General features: G+C 34.2%; 1 protein-coding gene across 1 annotated transcript; it reads right to left on the reverse strand.

The window, feature by feature from the left end:
• Positions 1-137: 137 nt before the first annotated feature.
• LOC107466654 (pullulanase 1, chloroplastic) lies at positions 138-8,501 on the reverse strand. The gene is made up of 28 exons (XM_016085656.3): positions 8,155-8,501; positions 7,908-8,055; positions 7,757-7,809; positions 7,513-7,621; positions 7,197-7,333; positions 6,896-7,095; positions 6,565-6,714; positions 6,401-6,461; positions 5,969-6,056; positions 5,547-5,661; positions 5,373-5,466; positions 5,126-5,221; positions 4,863-5,003; positions 4,591-4,641; positions 4,284-4,354; positions 4,035-4,127; positions 3,827-3,917; positions 3,225-3,296; positions 2,984-3,040; positions 2,774-2,842; positions 2,562-2,618; positions 2,351-2,425; positions 2,009-2,097; positions 1,749-1,826; positions 1,535-1,673; positions 1,323-1,432; positions 1,119-1,218; positions 138-961 (listed from the first exon to the last, which is right to left on the reverse strand). The coding sequence occupies exons 1-28, from the start codon at positions 8,371-8,373 to the stop codon at positions 851-853; spliced, it is 2,874 nt and encodes a 957-aa protein (XP_015941142.1). The 5' UTR covers positions 8,374-8,501; the 3' UTR covers positions 138-850.
• Between the last annotated feature and the right edge of the window lie 5,333 nt (positions 8,502-13,834).

The following is a 13,834-nucleotide window of genomic DNA, read 5'->3' on the forward strand; positions in this document are numbered from 1 at the left end:
TTGCGATTAACGTCCTTAATTTTCTGCTTTAGTTTCCAGTCTGTTTTGATTTATTGGTTTTCTTTCGATTGATTCTACTGTTCTTTTATTTAATATAATGAATTAGTACCGTCTTGAACCATCGAAATAACGCGATTAGCAACGGCACATATGATTATATGCCATTCTTCTGTCTTGCCCAAATTAGATTATCTTCACCCTGCACTGTACCTGTTTGAAGAATTGCCTGAGCCACCTCTGATGTGAAACTTTCTCTAATCTAATTAGTTGCTGATCCCATGAACCATGGATAGTAGTAATAGTTAACTTACCTGAGGAGACTTTGATTACTACAAGTACCTTCTGGGTGGTTGAAGGGGTGGTAGTCAAACAGTCATGGTTCTTCTCTAATTTTAATGGAATCTCTTTTACCAACGCTCCATTTCAGACCTCTCTATATGACCTTCCTCCTTCTCCGTTAAGCTCCTCAGTGACCAGGGATTGTATCAATGTCCACTTTCAAGAGGGAAGTATATCTAAAGTACTTGCTTTTTAACACTTTGTATATATAGTAAAGAGTGTTCATTGTTGGTGAGTCTCCATCCTTGTTTCTCGAGCATTGCAATATATGGTCTTTTGATTTCGATTGAGAAGTTCAGTTAAATTTTATTTTTTTGGACAAAGGTTTAGCTAGACAAGGATGCTCTAACATTCACCAAAATTTTATGTCAATACGTAACAGTTTAATAAATAACTTTATAGGATCAACATAATATTATTGTTTTAAATATAATTAGACGTTTATTGATGTTTAATTTCAGGAAAATTTAGTATACATAACTGTCAATATAGAATATTGTCATTCCACAAATCAGTTTTTTCTTGGCTCTACAAACACAGCTGTTGTTCTTTGAGGCACAAGAAAACAACCAGATGGCGCCTCGTATGTTGAGCTCCTAACAAGATCATCAGATGACATTGCCTACAATACAGCACAAGCACAGACAATGGATTTGAAGATATAAATGGGTCCATCAAAACTTATTATTGAGTCCATCAAAACAATTATTTTACCAAAACATAACTAGTTTGGAAATATCCCAATTTTTCAAAACTTAAAAAAGTATTATTATTCATACCTGTATGGGATGCAACTCAAAACTCCTGGATTGAAGGGAAGGGCAAACAAATGATACACCTTTTGGACTTGCATTGACAACAACAACAATGGACGAATATCTGCCGCCCCCATTGTCGACGAAATGAAACCATTACAGCAGATCAGTATCATTGCGGCGGAGAGAAAAGAAAAAAATAAGAAAGTGTCATATGTTTTAGCATACATGGGATCCAGCTGAGGCAACCCAGGAAAGCCTTCATGGCCATCTTCAATGCTCATTGCTATAACTCCACGAACCCATGATGGTCCGGTATTAAGAAAGCGTACTCGTTGCTTCAAACATCAGCGGGAAAACAAAACAAATCATGATATACAACATAGAGGTTTTCAAATATCACCTAAGTATAGAAAGAAAACTAATGAAAAATGTCTCACCTGAATTGCATTTGCTGTCCTGAGCCGGAAAAGTGGCGAAGAGTACCTTATACGCATAAGGTTTAAGAAATTTTCCACAGCAGCAAGTATGTCATCCTTCTGAGGCCTGAAGGATGGGTCTGCAAGTCTTGGTTTGATTCTGAAAGCCAAAGGATAACTCAAAGATCACGTTTATGTTAGAGAGTTATGATATTGAAAATATTTAAATGCTTACAGTGGCCAGTTCTTTTCATTTTTCTCCTGTGGAGGAAGTCCAACACCCCAATTATTAGAATTGTATGTGAAGTCAAGCCTGAAATTGAGAAAGTAGAAAATGCAGAGGGAAAGACACCATAACTGACACTTAATCTGTGGTAAATAACAGGGTCTCTTATTGGAACATTATAATGAGGAAGATCATATATTAATTTTGGGAAGATTAAACAATAACAAAAATAGTTAAGTTCAGACTACAGAGTCTGTTGTATAAAGTACCTGTTGAACCAATCCCCAGAATTGTACGAGTCTCGATCCAGCGATTTTGAGCGCAGTATCTCATCTCCAGCATGAAAAAATGGTATACCCTAACAACAAAAATCTCTTTACTACCACAATAGATTCACTATAAGAAAGCATCTATTGTAATATATTGGGTAAAGTTTTGAAACTTTTCGAAAACTTGAAGGACAAAAAGTGTACTTTACCCTGATATACTTTATAAGATTGGCTAAAAGTGCCCTTCATCTCTCAAATGCGAAAGGAATTTTCTCCAAAAAAAGAATGAAATTTTGAAAAGTTCAAGCCAATGGTAAAAGGAAAACAACTGGTTTCTTGAACCTGTGAAAGTGCTATAATACTTGTTGCCAAATGATTTATCCTGCATCTATCAGCTACAGTGATGTCCATTGGAGTCTGTAAGCATGGAACACAACAGCACCAGTGACTAAGAAAATGTTGCATAAACAAAACAGAATGCTGAGAATGGTTTAAGCCATCACATAAAGGAGCATGAAGAGCTTATATCATATCTCTTACATAACTACCGTACCTTTAAGCTCACTATGTCGAATAAGGTCTCATTGTCATGCGCAGAAACATAATTGATCTGCAAAACGGCCAAAGAAACCAATTAGATGATGTCTGGTTCAAAATGTTTTACACTCTCCCCCCTACTCTTTTGATAATGATGTTGGATAATCGTGATTCAAAATGTTGATAGTTGGTTAAATTTCGGAACATATTCAAGCTAAAGAAACTTACAGTCTCTACTGGGGATGAGGCATATGCAACAGGTGACCCATCATGCGTTAATATTTCAGACCCTTTAACCTGAGACAATCAGAATGAAAGTAACTAGAAAAGATTTCGCATATAAACCATTTCTTTCGAAGATAACATCTAGCCTCAAGTATAGGGAAGACAGCAATTTTCATGAATAAGTAGACAAAGAAATTGGACCAATTTGAATACCTCTTTTCCATCAGAATTTGTTAGCATGAAATCACGCAGGTTTGCTGCCATTCCGATCTGGAAAACATGAAAGAATGCAAAAGGATTATATACGCCGAAACCAAAAGCAGATTGAAAAACATTCAAACGATATCATTATCAACAACAGAATATAACAAATCACGAGTGTATTCAAATGCTTTCTCAAATTGAAAAAACAGAACACCCAAACAAATAGAAGAATCAATAAAGCCAAAATAACCTGGATATGATCCTTTGATGTAGCAAGCATAGATTCCATATTTTTTTGTGTTCCATGATCATGACCATTAGGCTACAGATACAGATGAATAACAATATTCAGAAGTTTTCGAATACATTGCGTGCAAGCTGCAAGAGATCTATGCGTCACATGACGAATGCCAGATGTTGAAGTTGAAAAAGGAATATGCAGAAATTTAAAACCTCTGCAATACTATTTCTGGATAAATCAAAATTAGTTTTAGATTCGTATGTTATGTGTAATGTAATGTCTAGGAAGAAAGCATAATCACTACCTAACCCAGGTTTATATTCAACTATGAAAGAAAACTAAATAGCAGCTATATAGTGTACTGAGTTTCATATAGATATCATTTTTTTTCATATAAACCAATGAACTTTTGTCTTGAAGAAGATATAAAATATAAACTATGAATATTTCCCAGTGCAGATTTGTGGAAACGCAATCAAACATATTAACTTCATGACAATGAGCTTGATCCAGAGTAGGAAGGAACAATGGATAAGGTTAAAAATTGTTACCATTGCAGGATGTTTATATGTGAAGGTCAAAGCCAAAAATGTGGACAAAGAAAGAAATACCTGCAAGAGTAGCCCAGTTGCAAAACCCTGTTGAAGAGGGTGACCAAATGGAGACCCACCAAGAACAGCATCGCGAATGCGATCATTAAAGCTGAATTACGGACCAAAATAACTCATCAACAGAAACAAAGTATATTATGAAGATAAAAAAGAAAGGGGGAAAAAAAACGAATATTGCACAAGTCACTGTGTAGATGAACAGTCCTACCTCCCAATTCCAGTTTGAGAGAGATTGAATTGAGACGCATTTATCCCACGTCCATTTTTGGCAACTTCACCAAAGTCCCATCCTTCACCATATCTTTTTTTTCCCAATTAAAATGAAAAGAAATGAAGTTTAAAGAAATAATGTAGCAAAAGAACAACATGCAAATGAATAAATATAAGAGGGGCGAATGAAATAAAAAGGTAGATAGTGTGTCTACTTCAAGAAAATCCAACATTGAAGAACAAGTACATGTAGATGCTTGAACCATCAACTCCATCATTTTGTTTTGTTAAGCTAAGCAGAGCATCTTTTGCTTTCACCTGCATTCACACATCATGTAATCAATATTTCTCCACAATTTCCATTTTACTTCTCTATGCTTTTTCCCCTATATACCCCGTATACTCTGGGATGATTCTTAAGTTACAAGCTACATTTTCCAAGCACAAAATGAAAAATTACAACATATTAGTGAAATTTTTATTTTTCTGGAACTCAATAAGCTATCTATCTTCAAATTAAATCATGTAAGAATATAACAAAATGAATTGAATACCATTGTGCTCTTCATTATATGACCCATCAAGTCAAATCTGAAACCATCAACCTGGAAGGAACAAAGAAAAAATATTCGCAAAACCTATGATGAACAGTTTCCGGAAAAGAAATAAAAAGGGAAAGTACACTGAAGAAATTTACACTACAACGGCATAGCAACCAATTCATTGAAGCAGGAGTGAGCAGAAAATAGAAAAATAGAAGCTGTTTCGAGATCATATTGATTGATGAGGTAATGTGTGAAGAGCAATCAAAGACATAAACAATCACCTTGTAATTAACTGCCCAATGTACAAGATCATCTACAATCAAACGCTCAACCATAAAATGCTCACTAGCAGTGTTATTCATACAAGTACTGTGCTCGATAAAACCATTAGCATTCCTCCTTAAATAGTAACCAGGGACAATCTACACATCCATAAAAGAATAGAAATTTTTCAAAACAATGAAGCAGTATGCAACAGGAATCTATATGTATAGGTGTCTAAACTGCTGAAAAGAAAAAAGAAAAGAGGATGTTGAATCATGACCTTATCAAGGACAGAATGTTCATCAAATGGTCCACTTCCTTGCAAATGATTGTAGACAACATCCAACACAACGCGAAGGCCAATATGATTAAGAGCCTGTAAGTATAATAAATTTCAAGAGATAAAAACAACACAAATTTGATTTAGCTGACTATATACACACACAAAGAAACATGGTATTGCGGGTCCACATTGCAAAACTAAGCAGAAAACAAGATCCATGGATAAAGAAACACTGAGTTCAGACCTGAACCATCTTACGGAACTCGGTTGTACGGTAGGGGCCATTTGGGTTGCTTGCATAACTTCCTTTCGGAACACCCCAAAGAACAGGGTTGTACCTTTCCAAGACAATGAAAATAAGCAAATTTTACAGCAAACAAATGTTGGAATTACCAACAGTGGGGAATTAGGAGCTTACCCCCAGTTAAATCCATCGAGGTCTTTGATGGCTGTAATAAGAGCTTGTTGCTGATCTGAATCGGGTGGAAAACTTTCCAGTACCAAGGTATCTATCAGATAGTTAGTGTCAGAGAAAAACGCATTCATAAACATACATGTCAAATGGTATATGTTTATCTTGCTAGGAGGGGGATAGCATAAGGAATCAAGTATGTATATTATGTATTGATGTTTGTACAAACAAAAGATAACAAGTTTCATGATAGAAGGATAATAATAATATGAGATCCATAAAGATAAAGTTTCCCTAAAGAAGGAAAACTAAGAGGGTGGATAGCATAGCTTTTTCTCAAATACTACATAATATTTTACAACTATTGCTAATTCATAAATGAGTGAACTTCAAGATTCAAAAGATCTACAAAGCATAAGAGAAAGGGTTACCGGCAAACTGGAAAGTTGGCAACAAATGGACATGGGTGATACCAGCACTAGACAACTTCTTTAGATGAAGTACCCCGGCTGAATCCTTCAAACAGATGCTCATAGTAAATGAAATTGTACATTCCACAACAGGATTAGGACATCATATGAATTCATTACATCAATAGATAACAGGTTCTCCTCATGAAAGAAATCCACAAAAGTGAATCTATGACATGACACTTGTTCTTGCAATATTCTCTTTTAATGATTCCTATAACTTTCAAAGGGCTCAATATCCCATCATTTCTACTGTTAAGTCAAGGAAAACTTGATATCTTAAATTTATCAATATATTTTCTATTTATGTGCGTATACAGAATCTGATTCCATTTATCAAAGAAGCCTGAAAATCATAATGAGAAGACTTATATAGGATTGTAGGACTACCAGCAATGTAAAGGCCAGATAACCACCACGAAATTCAGGTTCCACGGAGAGGTCATTGGCGCTGTATTGCAACAAGACTATAATCAACAACTTTAAAGTTTATGGAAATAGAAATAGGAAACAGGCATTACAAGCAGCACAGCCACAACCACAACCACAGTTACCTGAAATCCCTTATATGCATTTCATATATGCTTATATCAGAGAAAGAATGTAGAACAGGTTTCTCATCTGCCAGATTATCCCATCCATCAGGTTTTAATTCATCAGAGTCAATATTAATTAGAAAAGTTCGTCTGCCATCCGCTGAAAGTCTGCTTGAATACAGGAAAAAGAAGGTAACTAAAATCAACTAGAACATCACGGAAATTCAACTTTATATTGAATGACATAAAATTGGTATCTCTAAATTGCACTTGTTAATACAAGAATCTAGAGCAAAGAAATAACACACAAAAGATGATTGATGGAAAACTGGCACGAATAAAAGCATACCCTCTAGCATATGGATCATTTGCATAGCATTTTTCAACCCGTAAGGTGCTAGGATGGTAAACACATACTTCATAAACATAATAACAACCTTCCCAACTTTTTGGTCCTTTTGTTCTCCAGACACCATCTTCCTCTTCAAGGCAAACAACTTCTATCGAATCATCTCCTGATGGATACTTATAGATGTGAGCATTTACTGCCTGTTTTATATGGGCAAATTTAGAAAGATATACCTCAGTATGCAGATAAGGTTTTAGAGAGAAACAAAATTACATTTCTTATTTATTAAAGGATAATATACTTGAGCAGTAGGTGCCCATAAGGAAAGTGACACAGCTTCATCTGAGTAAATCGCACCCAGCGGACCGTTATACGAGAAAAGCTCATCTAAGACACCAGGTAACTGCAAACCAGTACAGTTCCTGCATTTCTCATCAGCTGCGCAAAATGAAGAAAGGAAATTCATTACTCACCTATGAACACAAGATACCCTTTCTTCCCACATTGAGACAAAGAAAGCTAAGCTATACTAATAAAGGGTCTAATCAAAGTACATTTATTTGCATAACTAGTTGATACATTTCAACATTCTATTATTCTAATGCAAAAGGACTTACAATCATAAACAGCAACAGCTAATTGGGATTTAAGAAGAGATTTCACATCCGAATCCGGTGGCAATTTGAAAGCTTTGTAACCTCGAATATGTGGGAATTTCTCCACCACCTAAAAGCTCATAAGCCACCACATTGTCAAGAACAATGGGACATATATCAATCAACCCCAGTTCCATTTGGCAATGGTAGATATTTGAAAAGCCTTACAAGATGATACAAATTCAAAAAGAGGTCTATCTATTACCTTTGCAGGAAGGCCAGCCCTATCCTCTTGAAGCTTAATTTTCACATCCTCACCTGCAAATTAGCACCACAATTGAGTCAATACATTTTTCACTTAATATCAATCAAAAGGGCACAAGGAATTAGAAAGCTTCGTTAAGGGAAATTAGAACCTTGAATTTGATTATCTGAAATGGTGAAAGAAGCATCCTTGCTAGCAAGTAAGGAACAAAAACCGTTTTCAACAATGTCAATGTTCCAAGCAATGATGGATTCAGTGACCCAATAAGCTCTGGAGTACAACAAGCTATCATTCTGCATCTGAATCATCATTTCATTGTCAAATAAACGGTTAGCGTGAAGTTTTTGTCAGAAAGCTAAGAAACCAATTGAAGATGTTGAAATGGATAAAAACAAAACCTGAGAAAATGAAAGAGATTGTTGTTGCAGAGAAGGAGATGATGAACAGAAAAGGGGTGAGGGTTGTAGTTTTGGGGTGTGCGAGTGAAGTGGGGTTATGATTTTCGAAAGGGAAGAAGAGAAGGGAATCAAGTGAGAAGAAGAAGAAGAAGGATTGAGGTAGCGGTGAAGCTTGGAAGGAGAAGGAAGAAAGAGAGAAGAAGTAGCTAAGAGAAGCATTGTTTTGTTAAATCAATGATAAGAGAGGATCATTTCACAGACATGGAGATCTTATTATTGTGTTGTTGTTTGGAACAGAGTAAGTGAGTGTGTGATGATGAGATTGCTAACTTCGTTGCATGCACGTGCAACGATGCAAGTATCACTGAATATCCTCCAATTCAATCATAGAAGGGACGAAAGAGAACGAAAATTGTCAGTTAATTATTTTTGGATCTAGCTAAAAGGTGTTTTGAAGAAAGGATTATATACACTAAAATTAGTTTATTAGTACATAAAATATATATTAAAATATAAATATATATTAAAAATAAAATAAAATAAATTATATATATTTATATATAAATATATTAGTAATTAATTTTAATATATATTTTATTACATAAATATTTGATATCTTTAAAGCAAGATTTTTTTCAAAGAATAGGATAAGACAAGACACTGAGAACATGACAGGACAAGACACTAATGGACAGAGACACAAAATTTTGTGTTCTTTTATTCTGTTTGGTGATAAACTAGAACAAATTATGAAAATCCAATTTATTCTCATTTTTTTTCATTCAAAAAATTTGAGATGAAAAATATAATAATAAAAAATATAATTATGAAAAATTAACAACAATAATAAAAGAAAAAGTAAAAAATAAGTTGTGTTCCTTGTTAGTGTGTCCGTGTCCTTCCTGTCAGGATGGACACAAAATACACTAATTCAGTGTCTCTGGACACATTGTCTCTATTCATGTCTCCTCTGCCAAACATAATTTTGTGTCTCTGTGTCCCTGTCTTAGTGTCCTGTGTCTCTGTAACAAACACGGCCTTATAGTTATTAATTCATTTGTATAGTGATTTAACCGAAATTATTATAAATTTCACCAAAATTAATATAAAATAAGTTAAATTTTATTTTCACAAAAGTAATTATTTAAATACAATTTTTTTGTTTTTCACGTTATATCCTAACTCGATATGCAAAGAACTAATTCATTACGATTTGTTGTTGGTCATGCTGTATACATAATAAAGTGAGATTTGAATTTCTAATACTTATTTAAGCAAAGAGAAAGTATAGAAAAATAACGTTTTTTTTTAACAACCTAAATAATAAATTAAAAAAAGTTAATTTAATTTTAAAAATCAAATTTTAAATTAATTAAGTTTAATCATAATTTTAAATTTTTTTATTTTTGAATCATTTTTTTCAAACAACATCACCTTCCGTCTTTTCATACCGTCCTCCTGTTTCTTCTAACCGCCTACTGTTTAGACCTCTGCTGCTAGCCATCCATAATGTGCCGCCGATCCGCCTATGCAGATCTTCGCCGCCACCAAAAGGAAAGGCATCGCGAGGTGTCAGTCTGTCCGCGAGGTGTGCGCCTGGCCGCGAGTGCCGTTGTATCGCGTTACACGTGTGACGAAGGAAAATGTCGGTAAAGATTTTCACAAAAATATCACGTTGCAAGTATAATTCTAAACTGACGATTAAACCTCAATCAATGTTTAAATTGTTTGTCACAAATACAAACCCAATAAAATTAACCGAAGTATTCAAACCTCGGGTCGTCTCTCAAGGAATTACAGGGAATTGTATTTATTATTGGTTATGAGATTGTATCTTTTTGGGTTTTGAGTTTAATAAGCAAGGAATGTAAATAACAAGGAAATAAACTAACAACTAAGAAAAGTCCTAGCAAGGATTGAGAATCGGAATTTCCTATCCTCGTTATCATTATCAAATGTGATGGTAATTGCAAATTGCTCTCACTTAGTTAACCTCTAACAATTGAAAGAAAGTCAAGTGAGCAAATCAACTTGAGTTCACAAGTCTTAATCAAATACTAGAGTTAGTGAAGCTCAAGCCAACTAGCAACTTTTAATCACCAACCAACAAGAGACTTTGACAATTCAAGAGTCTCCAAATTACTCAATTTAAGCTAAGAATATAAAAATATAATTTAAAATCCATCCACGCATTTTATCAAACACTTGAAAGGTACAAAATAAAAGCATAGAGAATTAATAAGAGATAATAAAATCTAAATAACCAATTGCAAGAATCAATGACTAACAATTAAAGAGAGTAACAATAAACATAGAAAACATAAATTACATTAAAAGATATCAAACATAACAAGAGCTCATAAACATAAAAATGGCGAAAAAGGAAAATTAACAAGAGAAGAAGATGAACTAAAGTTGTTAAATAAATAAAAGTAAGAGAAAACTAAATTAAAGGAAGATTGAACTTGAACCTAAGGAAAAATTGAAAGAAGAAACCCTAAAACCTAGAGAGAGAGAGAGAGAGAGAGAGAGAGAGAGAGAGAGAGAGAGAGAGAATTACTCTCCAAATTGTGTAGCCTCTAATTGTGTAGACAAGTTAGTTTGATTTTCTCTTCTAGCTTCACTCTGTAGCCTCTAATTTCGGCCCTGAAACTGGGTCAAAAGCATCCCAGAAATCCCCCCAGCATTTTCTGTAATTGCAGCATGTGACGCTCTGTCAGGCGTACGCGTCACTGGACTTTTCACTGGCCACGCGTGGGCGTCAGCCACGCATGCGCATCGCTTGTCTGCCGCACCAGTCACACATATGCGTCGTCCATGCATACACGTCGCTGCCAGCTTCTCAAAACTTTAATTTCTTGTATTCCTCCCACTTTTGCACGCTTTCTTTCCATCCTCTAAGTCATTCCTGCCCTATAAACCCTGAAAATACTTAACAAACACATCACGACATCGAATGGTAATAAAAGAGGATTAAAATTAGTAAATTTAAGGCCAAAGAAGCATGTTTTCAATCATAGCACAAAATTAGGAAGGAAACTTAAAAACATGCAATTTACATGAATAAGTGTGAGAATAGTTGACAAAATTCACTCAATTCAATACAAAATAAACCATAAAATAATGGCTCATCAACGTGCAGCCACCACAACTCTCTCGCAATGTTGTGTCATCGCCGCTGCTACTGTATCGCGACCCCGATATGCCCCCTGTAGCTTTTGTCTCGTTATTTGTTTCTTATCAACTAAGTCGGATGTTCATTTTACTATGTATGTGGATTGATCTTTTCATTCTAAAGTATATGTTTATTTGGGTAAAATACCATATTTTACTTGATTTGCTTAATTCTGCATGCACATGCTCCGCATGTTTCTTTTGTTATGTGGTTTGGATTAGATTTCTTTTAATTTTGCTTGAATTCAAGTTGGATTTGAGTTATGCCATTTAAACATGGTGCATGAGTGGTATTTGGTAAATTTGTTAGTTGTCTCTTATCAACTAAGGTGGATGTTCATTTTACTATGTATGTGGATGGTTCTTTTCACTAAGATATGGATGTTTATTTGGGTCATACCATTTGACCGAACGAAACAAAGCAGCATGCGATGGAAGTGGTGAAGACACGACATAGTGACGTGGAAGCAAGGGTAGAGGTGCAATATTGGAGCAATGGCAGAACAAGACCTCTGGCTCAGCGACGGTGGGACATCACTTCGTGGGCTTCAAAAAGCAGTGGTACACGAAGGATGGATAGAAGACACAACTGTGCGGCGGTGACACAGCGGCAATGGTGCAGTGTCCGAGCAACGGAAGAACTGCGATTCTCCTTGGCAGGTTAGCGACGGCGGCACTGGAAAGCTTTGTTTCCGGCGATAGGGAAAGCGGTGGTGAGGTGATGCCGTGATAAAACAAGATTGACATTAGGGGTAGGTGAAAACATGATTTAAGTTAGGAAAAAAGGTAAAATGGGAAAGTGAAATTGAAAATACAGTGGGTAATTACATTGGATATTATTTTCTTGTTTAATTAATCTAGGATGAGTTTATTGTTCATATTATTTATAATTTTCGTTATTTACCTAACGAAATTGTTAAGCAAATTAGTGAGATAATCACTAGATCAATCAAAATTAATTTTTTATTTTTTTTGAACCCAGTTGGTTTATTTAGAATTTTAGATGCTACTTTGATTTTCTTGGTGTATTTTTATTTTTATTTTTCTTTTGTTAGAATTGGTTGACTTCATCTTATTTTTGGTATGTGTTTTATTTTTGGTATGGAATTTGTGTTTGATTTCTTAATTTTTTTTTAAATGAATTAGACAATTTTTAATTTTAAGTACCACACAATATATCCACCCATTTCTCAACAGTTAGGAGATTTTTTTGATTGGGTACAATTGGTGGGACTTAAAACTCTAGATAAAAAAGAAGAGAATATGCTATTTGAACTAATTTATTGACCAATAATTCATTGATGGGCTAAACTTTGTCCCTGTATACTCCTATGACCAACAATAAAAATCTAATTCCTCATGTTTGTACGGTATGATGATGTGTCCAGTGACCAGTGACTCTGATTACGCTTCCTTATACTCCTATGACCAACAATAAAAATCTAATTCCTCATGTTTGTACGGTATGATGATGTGTCCAGTGACCAGTGACTCTGATTACGCTTCCTTAGCTTCTTCAAGCTTCGGTACCATAACCAAATTGGAATTTGGAAGTATCCCTTTTCACTCTCTGGATCCTTTTTTGCACTTGGGTAATCTCAAGTTATTTTCTCTGGATCCGATTTTTGTTCTTTAGTTTCGTTTGACCTTATTTTTAACATAAATTTTTATATGAGCACTTGTATTAATGTTAAAGTACCCATTTCCATTCCTAGTTTATGTATAATTGAGCATAGGGTACTAAATCCTCTTGATTTCTAGATAATAATCTATGGGTCCATCTACTGTACAGATGTACTTTTGTACAGATTTACAGATTTTTGTCTTTTATTGATTTAAAAGCGTGTCACTAAAAGTGTTACTTAAAAAGAAAGTGTTACCCTTAATCGTTAACTTGGCTCTGATACCAATTTTTAAAATGTAATTTCTTTTTCAAGATTATTAACTCTTCATATTTTGCTTCGAATGAGTTTATAATTTGTATAGATTTGGTTGATGGTACTTTATGATTTGTAATTTCATAAAAAGTATTGAGCATTTCGACTATTACTAATTTTTATAGTTTTTTAATCTTGTTTTAGTTTATAATATTCTTTTTTGCTTTGATTATTGTATATAAAATCTTTTATCTGTTTGTCTTTTTCTTTAATATAATTTTTCAAATCCTCCAAAACTTCTTTTATTTCTACACTTTCTGTTGTTTCTAAATATCTTTTTAATTTTTCAACTTCATTTTCCATCTTTTCTTTCAACAGCTTTAATTCTTTTAAGTCATAATATGGTGTTCCAGGCATTTATAAATTTTTTAAGTTTAGTTCCAACTTGTTTATATTTGTTCTTATTTCTATCCTTTTTATTATAAGGTCACTAATTTCGAACTGAAGATTATTAAATTCCCTTTTATACTCCTTTATTTTACTTTTTAATTTTTTCGCCCTTTTTCTTTTTATTTTGTTTTCTGGTCTTTCAATCTTTGTATACTTCATTATTTATCTTAAAATTTCTG

Source organism: Arachis duranensis, chromosome 9 (genome assembly GCF_000817695.3).
Source record: "Arachis duranensis cultivar V14167 chromosome 9, aradu.V14167.gnm2.J7QH, whole genome shotgun sequence".
Classification (NCBI taxonomy): Eukaryota; Viridiplantae; Streptophyta; class Magnoliopsida; order Fabales; family Fabaceae; genus Arachis; species Arachis duranensis.

Excerpts from the sequence above, each read along its gene's own strand:
- LOC107466654 (XM_016085656.3), bottom strand. The coding sequence starts at position 8,373 with ATGCTTCTCTTAGCTACTTCTTCTCTCTTTCTTCCTTCTCCTTCCAAG. Across the intron at positions 7,622-7,756 it reads GGGCTGGCCTTCCTGCAAAG|GTGGTGGAGAAATTCCCACA; the intron begins GTAATAGATAGA and ends ATGAGCTTTTAG. Across the intron at positions 1,219-1,322 it reads TTGCCTCAGCTGGATCCCAT|ATATTCGTCCATTGTTGTTG; the intron begins GTATGCTAAAAC and ends TGGGGGCGGCAG.